Source organism: Anarrhichthys ocellatus, unplaced genomic scaffold (genome assembly GCF_004355925.1).
Source record: "Anarrhichthys ocellatus isolate YVR2014 unplaced genomic scaffold, GSC_Weel_1.0 scaffold10, whole genome shotgun sequence".
Classification (NCBI taxonomy): domain Eukaryota; kingdom Metazoa; phylum Chordata; class Actinopteri; order Perciformes; family Anarhichadidae; genus Anarrhichthys; species Anarrhichthys ocellatus.
In genome coordinates, this window is record NW_022280040.1 from 2235852 (window position 1) to 2248754 (window position 12903).

The 12903-nt window shown below is 41.5% G+C and overlaps 1 protein-coding gene across 2 annotated transcripts; it reads right to left on the reverse strand.

Annotated features, from left to right (window-relative positions):
* Positions 1–484: 484 nt before the first annotated feature.
* shrprbck1r (sharpin and rbck1 related) lies at positions 485–10137 on the reverse strand. 2 transcript variants are annotated; one of them, XM_031850506.1, is made up of 14 exons: positions 9463–10137; positions 8282–8456; positions 7494–7571; positions 7068–7209; positions 6824–6914; positions 6336–6657; positions 5737–5837; positions 5381–5551; positions 3783–3943; positions 3537–3648; positions 2764–2943; positions 2366–2464; positions 2003–2146; positions 485–1737 (listed from the first exon to the last, which is right to left on the reverse strand). In XM_031850506.1, the coding sequence occupies exons 1-14, from the start codon at positions 9736–9738 to the stop codon at positions 1657–1659; spliced, it is 2133 nt and encodes a 710-aa protein (XP_031706366.1). In that variant the 5' UTR covers positions 9739–10137; the 3' UTR covers positions 485–1656. The 2 variants fall into 2 exon arrangements, with proteins under 2 accessions (XP_031706366.1, XP_031706367.1); XM_031850507.1 differs by lacking the exons at positions 8282–8456; positions 9463–10137 and having other exon boundaries at positions 7068–7353; positions 7494–7568.
* Between the last annotated feature and the right edge of the window lie 2766 nt (positions 10138–12903).

The window sequence follows — 12903 nt, forward strand, 5'->3', positions numbered from 1 at the left end:
GTCCATTCCATTAATCATTTGCTGTTACAATGAATAGACCTCCCCGTGCCTCCAGGTGCCCACGCAGCGACTCTGACACCTGTTGACGATGCACTGGTAGTACAGACTGACAATGACATGGGGAACGAGTAAAGTCGTCCTCTCATTATGATCAATTAACTCAGTCTTTGTAGCTATTGGTAATTTGAGGTCAGGGTGGGAACGGCAGACACTATATTTATATAGCACCTTTCCATACAAAGTCAGTTGGATAAAGTAGGACTTCACCACTTTAGCCACCTGAACATCAAAAGACAATTCTTAGTCAAAATGTACAGAATTACAGCAATAAGAAAGATTGATCAGAAGTAAAAAGGGTGGCTCTTCGCTACATGCCAGTAATTAAAAATTCTTATGGATAAAACAATCCTTTAATCGTTTTTTTGTTGGCTTAAAAGTTGATGCATCTAAGCAAAGTGAAGAAGAAAGAAGTCTGTGAGGTTAAGTGGTATTTATTGATAATTAAGGCACAACAGTACATCAGCAACACAGAGCTGATATTCTAACACAAGTAACAGTGCAGACTTCTTCGTGGCGTGTCAGTGCGGGGCAGTAGTGTAGTCCAGGGAACAGTCTGGTGGGTAACAGAGAGTGCAGTTGGTGAGCCTACATGCTCTTATCGTAGTTAAGGTGGTACAGAGTACATTGTTGAGTTCCCACTTATGAATTAGAATAACAAATTCATGCATCCAATGAATTAGAACATTTTATAATGGGTACAAAGCTTTCTTATAACAAAAAAAAAAAAAAAAGCCGTCGAGTATGCCGACTAATATCACCATATGCATCATGAGCTCCTTAACTCGACAAAATGTGTTTACATGTGCCTTCTCAGAAAGTATTCAAGTATTGCAAATTAACATTTGACTATTAATCGATACACTCTGCTACACAGCTGGTCAGCAGTACCTCAGTGACCTCCGCAGCGCTCGTCAAATACAGAAGCATGCGAGTCAATGCCAACAGCACAGTTCCACTCAAAGTCAGGTGGTTAAACAACATGCGAGACACATTTCAAACCTCTTTGGTAGGTAAGGCATACATGCAGTCAGACTATCACGCAGACACAAGAAATAGAACTCCAAACACTTTTTTTGATTGATCTCGATGCAGAAAATTGCATATCAAGAAAACAACATAGAAAAAAACGTCAACATAAACACTCGGCTATAGCTTTTGTGCACAAAAATAAGGCCACGTGCAATCCGGTATGTAACTACCAACACAGAAAACAACACACCTGTATTGCTATTTTTGCAGTGCAATCATTGTGAAGTTAAAATTCCTTCCCTGCGTAAACAACCATATCTTCATAACAGTCAGAAGTGGTAATTTAATTTATACTGCCTTGTCTAAATGTACACACCTGCATGTCAACATAGTCAATATAATATAGTCTGTTATTCTGACTGCATTGGAAAGCCAAGGGAAACAAGTGGTGGTCAGACATTTGCTGAGAGGAAATTGAGAATGCTTCCAGTTATAACAAGGAGGATGCATTGTATGTAACAATCCCGCAGTTTTTGACCTAAACATACATGTTTTTTTTTCTAGAGGATAGTTTATTTTACATTGAGTCTTTCATTCCCTTTTACTATAGGACCGCTCTTGAGATTCTCAGTGGCAGTTTTGGCATTTAGGATGGCATTTCTGATTGTCGACGTTGCAGCGACATCCTCCGCTGGTGTCTCCAGGACCCTGGGAAAGGATCAGAATGATAGTTATCAAACCTTCAACTTACTTAAATGAAACCCGTGTTATTTTAGCAACCATGCTTTGGCTGTATTTTGGTTTTATTACACGTTGCCTTCATGACAATGAACAGATATTTATTCTTTTGAGAGACTAATCAAACCAAGGTTTATGAATCAGACTTCCATTCCACAGATGTAGACCACCAACACAATGTCGTTTATAAATCATATTTACAAATCCATGAGGAAAGGAAGGAAGCATTTCTTACCGTAGGTCCCCAGCGGGGTCCTCTTGTCACCCAGCAGATCTCAGTGTGACAGACAGTGCAGCGTAGCCAATCACATCCATCTCTCTTCTGCACAATGATGCCACACTGGGGACAGTGCATTGCCTCGCCTGACTGCACAAGAGTCTAAAAGAAAGAAAAAGAGTGTCAGATTTAATTTGATCTGTAAGCATGTGAAACACAAAGCCATCTATCTACGGGTTGTAGCAGGATCTCTGCACGTACACATGGATTGGCTATACCATTGATAAAGTCATCTAATACTATACATGTGATAGACAGCTCAGAGTAGGTCTCTGTTTCCCTTTTACTGCATACACAAATACTCAAGTGTATTCAGCTCGCCTTGAGTAGATGTGTCGTCCTCCTGGCAGCGGAGTCATTTATAGCGCGGGCTACAAGATCATCCTGGTATTGCTTGCAGTTCATTCCTTCGTGGATAGACTGAGGACAGAAGAAAAATAGAAACGGGGACAGAAAAATAAACCTCAGTGAAAAATGTATAAAGATAGAAACATTTCTGTCTTTAAACAGAAGTCAGCTTGAGGGGACAAGAACAATTAAAAAGGTGTGACTCTTGTGTCACTTGCTTCTTTCAAAGAAGATGTTGCTGTTAATAATCTTTACCCTGGTTGTGTGTTTATTCATATTTACATTTAATGCACAATCTCATGTGTTATTTGTGTCATATATATATATATATATATATATATATATATATATATACCGTTTAAACTTCATACCTTGCAAATCAGGCAGTTGTGTTTCCTGCAGACGGGACAGTGGAAGACGTTGACCGTGTCCTCGTACACACACCAGCCCGGACAGTCTGGGGTGGCACAGTGGTAGCTGCCCTCACATCGAGACTCTGCCACTGATAGACCTCTTTGCAGCCAGCGCTCATACTCCTCTGCTGGCACCAACTGTTAAGGCGGAAGGGAAAGAAGTTAAGGAGGACTAGTGAATAGTACTAATAATACTCCTCACATGTTATAATCAGGGTTCAGGTGAACACAACAGCAATTCAATGTCATGAATTCTGAAGAGGAGGACGGTTTCCATTTTGCTTTGAACTCAAGTCACGTGTAGTACACAATGCGCACGTTTTGTGTGGTACATGATGTGTACACGTGGTATTTCAAAGTCCATGTTCTACTTTTCAACTACACATCTCGCTCTACAAACAGAGGCATTCAAACCATTGCCTGTCTTCAGCAGTCTTGGTCGGACCACATGTTATTGTTTAACATCTACAGTATCTGGGGAGTATCTCTTGCTTCATATCAGCTGAAATCAGTCCACGGGGAGAAAGGTCAAAGTCTGGGCTGAAAACAAGTAGCAGAGCAGTAGCTCCAGCTTCTTGGCAGTGTTTGAATGAAAGCAGCGTGCTTAATTAAAACAAAACGTACAGCAAGTGATTTACATATTCTGATGCTTTGTGATAATACTACCGGCTAGTATGCCAGTCATTAAGACAGTCTCTTCTGTAAGAGAGCAAATACTTGGTGTAACTCACAGCCCTGATCTCCCTCTCCTGCAGGGAGCAGGCACAGGAATACGTGTCATCTCTGTAGGGACAGGCCACCTCCGGCTCCTCACTCAGCATGATGACTGAACGTAAGCACTCTCTGTGCAGACACACACACACACACACACACAAACACGCAGACACAGCGAGACACATTTAGGATATCAAATCAAGCTAAACAAACTCTCTTTGTTCAATTTTTTTTTATATCCCCCCCCTCTTCCTGAATCTTACCTGCAGAAGCAGTGGAGACACTCCCTCAGCAGGACACCCTCTCTAGGCTTTAGGTCCACGTAGCAGATCCTACAGTCCACAGACTCTGGGTTAGGCAGCAGGTCCTGGCTGTCCATCATCACTAGCCGGGCAAAATTCTCCCTGCGCTCCTCTTCCTTTGCCTGGCACAGGGGGTGGTGTTGTTGAGAGGGTTAAACCAATGGTCTGTAAACTATTTTGCCTTCAGTTTTTAATCATCATAGGGGCACAATGACATTGGCAATGCAGGCAATTGAAGTATTGTAGGCTAATTTACACATGCAGACACACACATTGTGTATAAACATTTTATTTCAATCTGTTTCACAGAGTATATATACAATTAACAGTGCAAAATTAACAATCAGGCTAATACATTCAACTTAGTGGCATACTCGGGATCTTTAAGAGTTCATTAAAAAGCCCACTTATTGCTGAAAGTCAACAGTGATCATGATCATTAATAAAAGGCGCTGACTTTCATAACCTTTTCCCAAGACTTTGATTCATTTATTTGCCAGGGGCTTGTACCCTACGAAGCAAGGTTAGCCAGATATCTTTGGGCTTCACTAAGATCCAGAGCGGGTTAACGTCAGAGGAGTAGACCAACACCTGTAAACAGCCTGACCCTTGGCCAGCTCACAGGAAGTTCAGAGTTAACATTCCTACGGGACCCTGACAGGGACAAAAGACATTACAAGTAGTGAGGCCAGGTAACCACAAGAGAGTAAGTTGAGCTTGCTTCGTGATACAGGCTCCCGGGCCAAAAAGTGTGTTTATGTGATTTAAAACAATCCATCAGGTACTACTTTTCACCAGAACAGAGTTGCCACATTTTAATAAAATATGAAATCATCTGTTCATACAGTTACTGTAAAATCTCATGAACATGCAAATCACTGGAGCCAGGGACGCACCTGTGCCACCACCTGGTTTACTTATTCTACCACTATTAGGCTGAAATAAGCCTTAAATAGGTGTTGGTGGTATCTGTGCATCTTAAATGAGTCAACTTCAGGGTAGAAATAACAGAACCATATGCTTTCAATTCAAGCACATAGACGTATAGACATAGGCCTGCACATGATTATTTCTTATGTGACCTAAAAGCGAGTGTCTGATGAGTGTAACAGAAACGATGCTACAAGTTCAAACTGTCTGTGAAGGAAACATAAGTAAACATGTGTACGTGTGCCCCTGTCTGTGTGTGTGTGTTCAGTAGTCCTGGTCCAGGTTATACAGGAGGGAGTTGTTTTGAGCCTCAGCACTCCTCAGCACCTCTCTTCTCCCTTTCTCCTTCAAAAAAACAGAGACAGAAGAGAAGAGAGTCAACCTGAGAGGGCCTGCAAATTTGACTTGTCGACTTTGAATCAATTTCATTCTTCCCCTCCTTCGTAGTTTGTCACATTTGGAGCCCTGTGTTGCATCGCAGCTTTTTTACTAAGTAGTATTTGACCCAGAATAAGGTTTTACTGTAAGTATGAAAGAAGATGTTGGTTCATACATACAGGGGTATGATTGTGTAAGACTTTGGGTGCACGGTATGCTCGGCGGTGCAGGTGCGAGTGAGTTTTTCATACCTGCTGGTACTGTCTGATCGCCTCCTTCTCCTGCTGGATCCGTCTGAGTTCCAGTGCATCTGGGCGGTATCCCCCGGGGATGACGTAGTTGTCTGGGCGGTTCGTGCTGCAGATCTCACAGCCCGGCCGTGTTGGTTTGTTAATGTAAGTGCAAGAAGGGCACGACCAACCCTAAGGCACGGAGTAGTTCAGTAAAGAGTATGTTTAAACACGAGAGAAACAGCACTACATGCAAGTTCTGTCTTATCAAAAGGACTTTTCTCGTGACATATTTTATCAAAACATTGACCATTTTGAACAGTGTGTGAATAAAGAAACACCACACGAAATGAACCACCATAGCAGCTGTATATTACCTGGGTGGAAGCTGTGTTGGGGCTCAGTGCTTCATTGAGTTGAGGCATCTCTAGGTTGGTGAGATCTCTGATCTCACTGATGTTTCCTCTCTGTGAGCCACCTGCAACATTTATTGAGGAAAATTAAAACTAATAAGCAACCAGTGAGTTAGTCATGCTAGAAGAGTATATGGGGTTTAACAATACATTGGACCACATTGTAGGTTTAATGTAAAGTTCTCAGTTCAGTGGGGCTGCAGTGCCAAGATAACATCTTCTGGTATTGTTGCAGCATCTTCCACAGTATACTGTAAAGCACTGCTTTTGCTTTGTGTTGGGCAGCTGCTCTAAATAGCTCAGGTCATAAATATTTTATAACTAAAATTGAAACATGTTCAGGCTACTTCTTCTACCTATTACTACAACAGTTTGTGATTTACAGAGTATTTTAAGAAACCATTAGCATTAATGGTGATAGGAAACAAATGACACTTATAATACCATTCGTTGGGCGGATCAATCTTCTACTGTGTTACTGTCTAATGCACGCCCTGCGATAGTCTGACGACTGGTCCAGGGTGTACCCTTCCACAAAACCACACGCTAATGCTCTCACTCACCAGTGTTGGTGCTGGTATGGAGTCTAGGTGGCAGGGTGGCGTAAGGCCTCCGGTCCAGGGATGAGGGGCCGTTTGCAGAGGTAGCAGAGAGGGGAGGAGTGGGGAGAGACAGGGATGGAGGGCTGAGGAGGAGGGCACTCTCCTGGTCCTGCTGCAGGACATGGCGGGTCAAGCGAGCATGACGGGCTGACAGGAGGTACAAGAAGGACGTGTCACCGTCCTGACGAACACCATATGAAGCCAGAGAGCGCTGGTCGGTGCACAGACACTGGCCAATCACCCAGCGCTGCACCCGCGGGTGAAAGCCATACTCGAGAAACATCTGAGGTGGTAGAAAAACGAAAATTACAAAAAAATGAAATGTTAACCTTTTCGATGGACTGATAGTGGTTCTTTCTTTTTTGAATTGTGGTTTTGAGCTATATAAATAAAATTGACATGATTCTTTCAGGACACAAATGAAGAAGAGAAGCATTCTTCAGACCAACCTGCTGTTTTAGTGCTGCGGTAGTCATATGCGGGGAAACTTTCACAGTGACACAACAGGACGAAGACGAATCCTCAACTGCAACCGCCAAGCTGTTAGATAAAACCAAGCACAAGCCATTAGCCACGTTGTCTAAACTCTGTCTCAGGATCTACTTTATATCACATTTTGAAATATAAAATGTAACATTTCTCGACCATCAATCCCGTTTTTGAAACGATAATTAATAATGGCGATGCTCCTACTTGATTTCAGTGTCTTCATAGTCCCTGGCAGAGGGCTGAATCTTGAGCGCGGCATTTTGTCGGGCGAGTGTGGCAGCAAAGTCAGAAGCAGACTGCATGTCTCCTGCTTCTATGGCTCTGGTCAGCTCTATGCAGGTATCCTCTACAGATGGACACACACACACACGCACGCACACACACACACACACACACCCACACAAGGAAACACCGACAAGCCCACATGGGTGAACATACGGGCAAGTGTGTGCAGAGGATGTTGCCATACCTCCAAACAGCCACTAGAGGGCTAAAAATGATTGAATGAATGAATGAATGAATGAATGAATGAATAAAACGAGTGAAGGAGTCAGTGAATTAGTTACATCACATCTAAAAAAAACATCAGGTAATATTCCATATTGTAAGGAAGATGTTTAGCGTTCACACCTGTTCGTTGCAGGGCCAAGGTGTTCTCACGATGGAGAACGTCTAGGGAGCGCTGTGGATCAATATCTTGAGGGGCGACTGCGAAATGTGGAAAACCAGAGCAAAGCATTTTGATAAAGAAATAAAACCCAAGAAAAAAAACCCACCAATCAACATTTCCACAGTGGGCTAAAGGCCTGCCCTACTGTCTGCCGCTGTGGACGGAAATCTTTAACTCTTCGTCTTCACAGGAACGGAAACATTTATCTTAACAGAGACACTTTATAGTACAACAGACAGGAACTTAAAATACAAGGTGAATACTTTGTTCTGATCTTGGATGGTTATTTATCATTGTATGCTGAGTTGGTTAAAAAATATGGGCCAGAAATTGTGTTACAGCTATTGTTGCCAATTAAAAAGAATCATCCATAACACAGATCTTATCATTCCACAATAACATATTGCTTTTTTACTTTCTTTACTCTTTCTTTATCATTTACATGCATGCAAGTAAGCACAGACCAACTTATTGAAATCCCCCCCGAAGCCAAAATATGAGCAAAGAAAAGCTCTTTTGTTCAAAAAATGCATAACCAGCTTGATTCGTCAAGCTCAATTAAGTTCACTAAAGGGCAAATGAACTCCACCAAATCACACACACAACAGGGATCTCGTACTGCACCATTGTACAGTTTAGGTTTGAAAAGGCTCAAAGGATCCTGTTACAAGGTATGACTTATTTACACCCCCCCCACCCCCCTTCTCGCTGTGGTTGTTATCTAAAAAAAACAGTGAGGGCAACTGACCTCTGAGTGCTTCTCTCAGTGAAGAAGTCACCACCGTAGCCCACTCCTGGGCCTCCTTGTCACAGCGGAAGTTGAAGCTGATGCGGTCATATGGAGGCGCCGACAAACTCAGCTCGTGGCACTTTGGTGACTTCACCTCATATTTGACGGTCCTCAAATCAAACTCCACGATGGTCTGGGAGAGGAGGGACAGAGAGGGAGAATAAAGGAGAAGAGGTAGGGAAATATTGGGCAAATTAATCATAGGTTACATTATGTGAAAATCACTGCATGTGTGCACTTGCTTTGGTAAAAACGTAATTTTAACATTCAAATTATACTGTAATAACCATAAATATAGATGCACTGTTACAGTATGTGGCCAAGAAAATGTCAAACAAAAAAAACAAATCTGACATATTCTGTAAATGGAAACATTTATTTAAGAAAATGCAATGAATTCAAAAGAATATCGGCATAATAATCACTGAGTTAAATATAAGAGTTTCAACAAACAATGTGATAAATGTAGGACTTATTGGAGATCTGTTGCATTACACAGCATCAGTTGTAGCTTGGTTTACCTCATACACTGGGACTGAGAGTAGCTGTATAATGAAAGCTTGTCCTCTGTGCCAGTGCTTTCTAACCTGAGGATCGGGAGCCCTCCAAGGCGTCAGAAACTAAATCTGAGGGGTCCCTGAACTATTAATAAAGTAAGAAAGAAGAAAAAAACAGTCTATTTATAAATAAATAGTATAGTTTATAAATAAATACAATTTAAATAAATCTTCTGGTTTTCACTACTCTTAGCTTTTTTCCCCTGTGCAATACTAGACAGTTTAACCTCCTCAGGCCTTAAAGGATGTATTCATATACAACCTGTAATGATAGGTCAAGCGTAGACATATAGCCTCTTATTGCAGAGTCCCCAGCAGTGCTGGATTACCAACTGGGCAACTGCTCCACCTGACCTCTGACCTACTAAAGCTCCACAGGCTCGTGCTTCACAGTGTGGCAGTGACTTTGACACAGTCATAATATGTACCAAAAAACGTCTTTACTCCATCTTGAGGCCATGTCTAACAGAGGGAAAAGTAATACCCACATTGTGTCATTTGATATTATGCTTACACGTACCTAAATAAACGTGCATCACTAAAACACATCACAACAAGCAGGACTTGCTGCCCTGAACTCACCACGCTCCGGCCGGTCCCGCTGCTGTCCTGGAGCGACAGCCGGAATTCCCCGGACTTCCCCGGGTCCATGCTCAGCTGCAGGCGGAGTGACTCGTCACCCGCTCCAGGAAGACACAGCGGCCGAATACCGGAATGGCACACCGACACCCGCACCGACATGAGGACGGTTTGGCAGCCGAGTTGTGACTGCGAGGCCCCATAGTGACTGGGGAGGACGGCGGACTGGTCCGGTGTGTAGCCGGGGGTTTGAGCCCAACCGCCCGAACTCAGCGACATCCTGCCAGCAGACTCATGAAGAACACAGATACTCGGGGTCCAGTGGGTTGTTTACCTTTACGTGTCCTTTAACAATATTTCTTACATTTCATCTCGTCGCTGGGTATTTAACAGCCACACTGACAACAGGAAGCAAGTGCGTCGTCTGTCAACTGTTTGGAGCGACTTCCAGAAAGTGTAGCCCAGCTAAAGGTTTCACTTCTCTCTTCTTCCGTTTTCGTTAAAGCGTCGTTTCAGGCAAATTTACTCTTTCCTGTTGGTTCCGAAACAATAAAAGTGCTCTTCGAAATATCCCATTCCCTTCCTGACATCAAGGTTATGGACAATAGTAACGATGAGTATGTTGTTGACGTTGTTGATGTGTATACAGCTTTCACTTCGTATTGCGCATGCGTGGTAGGCTGTCTTCTTCTCTGACTTTTAAGGACAGCTGGCGTCCGTAGTTTTGCATTGCTGCCATCTTCTGGATTTAGTTAACTCCTACAGTGTCCGGTTTGTCAGATTTTTCTCCACTTGAAGCTGACCTAATGTCATCTGCCTTGTTCATTTCCATCACGCTCCTTTGTTTTCTTTAATCCTGCTCTTGTTAGCCCTAATATGGTCTTCCTTCACGCATCCCTGTCTACATCAGTAGTGCTGAGGAGGAAACTTGAGGAAACTAAAGAGGGCAAAATTCCTGGGCCAAGATCTTGTTAAGGAGCAACAGAAAGCTCCTGACTGGAAACATTACAAACTGGCATGGGATGTGCACGGCCCAGGACAGGAGTGCTCTACAGCGGATGATTAAAACGACCCAGAACATCATTGGTACCCATCTACCTATAGCATCAGTGATATACACCCACCCAGCCACAGCCAGTTCACCCTGCTACCGTCTGGCAAGAGGTACAGATTTATCAGCTGCAGTGCCACTTGAATTCAGAGCAGCTTCCTCAGGCTTTTCATCCTCCACCTTCCATGACAAAGACAATAAATTAAACCTTCTTTTTCTGCAACTAACAAATTAAAAATAAAAAAGTACAAATATTCCTCTGTTTCTGGTCGCTTACCTCCAATGTTCACAAAGGCCAGTTGGATTCTTCCCTATTACGTGCCTTTCAGATGACCGTGTCCTGTTTGTAATCTAGTCACTATTACCTCCTCTTTTCTGTTTCTTTTCATCACAATACACTTTCTACTTAGAAGTGAAAGTAAATCTCTTCCCCTTATCTCCTGGTCTCAGTGCTGTTGCCACTCTTTATTGATTTTCTTCCCAATGCCTTTTGATACGAACATCTTTTTTAACAGCTTGTTCGCTTTCTCATTACCCAGAATGCCCACTTGAGCAGGAACCAAAACAAACGTAACTTTGCCTTGTTTTTTATTACTATTGAATGTGTTGCCAAAGAGTAAGTCTTGGCAAAGGATGTACCTGATTTAAGATGCACAGAGCAGAGTCTGAGTCACAGACAACTATAACTTTGTTTAGTTTAATTTGTTCAATTAATTCTAAAGTCATCAAAATGTCTACAACCAAACAGTATACACACTGGTTGTATATTTAAACTCTGTGCCTAACTGCAAATATAAATGCTGTGTTTCCTGTTATTGGATCTTTGGATCCATTGGTAAAAAACTGCATCTATATATATATATGCAATCTCCCCCTGGGGATGAATCAAGTTTATATCTATCTATCTATCTATCTATCTATCTATCTATCTATCTATCTATCTATCTATCTATCTATCTATCTATCTATCTATCTATCATATAGTCTGTATATTTAAACTCCTTAAACCTACAAAAGTCACTTCCTAAATCTGCACCTTTATTTCTTGCCTTAATTAGAAGTAATTCCAAGTCCGCCAACAGAGTTTCTAGTACTAACCACACAGGGATTATTACAGAACTCCTTTTCATATACGCCCAAATCTGATCCTATCTGATCCCTGAGCCCGAGCGTTGTTCACATCCTACTGGTACAATTTTTGATATAGATCCATAAACTACACTTCAATAGTCTAACCTTGATCTAATTACAGCTACTTATATATATTTCAAGGATGCAATATTGGCTGCCCATGCAGTGAAATAGCAGCCATTTAGTATAAAGTATGTGTGTGTGTGCATATATTTTTTACCACAAAGGGGCAGCAGAACATCTGATATAAAACATTATAAGTCCTCCCTTCTCTTCCTGATATTAATTTTGCTGTTATGTGATTTGTCATCTTAGGAATTACATTAAAAATATTCAACCAGCTAGTAAAAAATGGTCTGGTTTTATATAATAAACAATCTGGCAGTATAAAGCCATTCAAATGTGTCCCATCTTAACCTGCAACATTTGAAATGCTTTTTAATACATCAGTAATTTTAATCCTGCAGTATAATTGTAGATGATCATTATGTATAATGAGTGTTTTTACTTTTGATACTTAGAATACATTTTGCTAAGTAAATATTTTGACACTCAAGACTTTTACTTGTAAGTACTTTTAAATTGTGGTATTACTTTTCTTCAAGTAAAGGAAGTATCATGATCTCCCTTCTCTCTATATAGATTGTGTTGCATTTTGTGCTATTTATCTATTCATTATGTTTTTTTATGACCTGTGTGACATATATGAGTATTTCTATGCTGTAACTTGCCGCCTACATGTTCATTAAATATATGTAAATCTAGTATCCATTACAAAAGAAAACACTTTCTATGCTGTTTGCAGTTGTACTTAATTAAAATAAGGTTTTTTGCCTCCACAAATGACCATACATCAAATATGTTCTTCCTCACAACAGCAGTTTAATGCAAGTTAACAGGACCTGTATGTAAGAGTCTACATTATAATTCTCACACACTGTTTCATTTGCTTGCCTTGCAACAAAGTCATCTGTGACACAAACATTTGGCATATTAGAGTCATTAGAATAGAATACATGTTTTTTTCACAAGCAGATAATTTGACCTGGGACTGTAGGGAAAGCACAGGTGTCCCTGAAAACATTAACGATGGCTTCATTCTATTCAGGCGTCCCATGATATGTGAGCCGGCATGCACAGTAAAACCAAAGCCGAATTTTAGCCATCATTGATTACTTATTTAGTGCTTTAGTGTGCTTTTCCTAATGTGACATGTCAAACTGTCTTCTGCTAAACGTTGTTCCCAATCACCCCATCCCTGC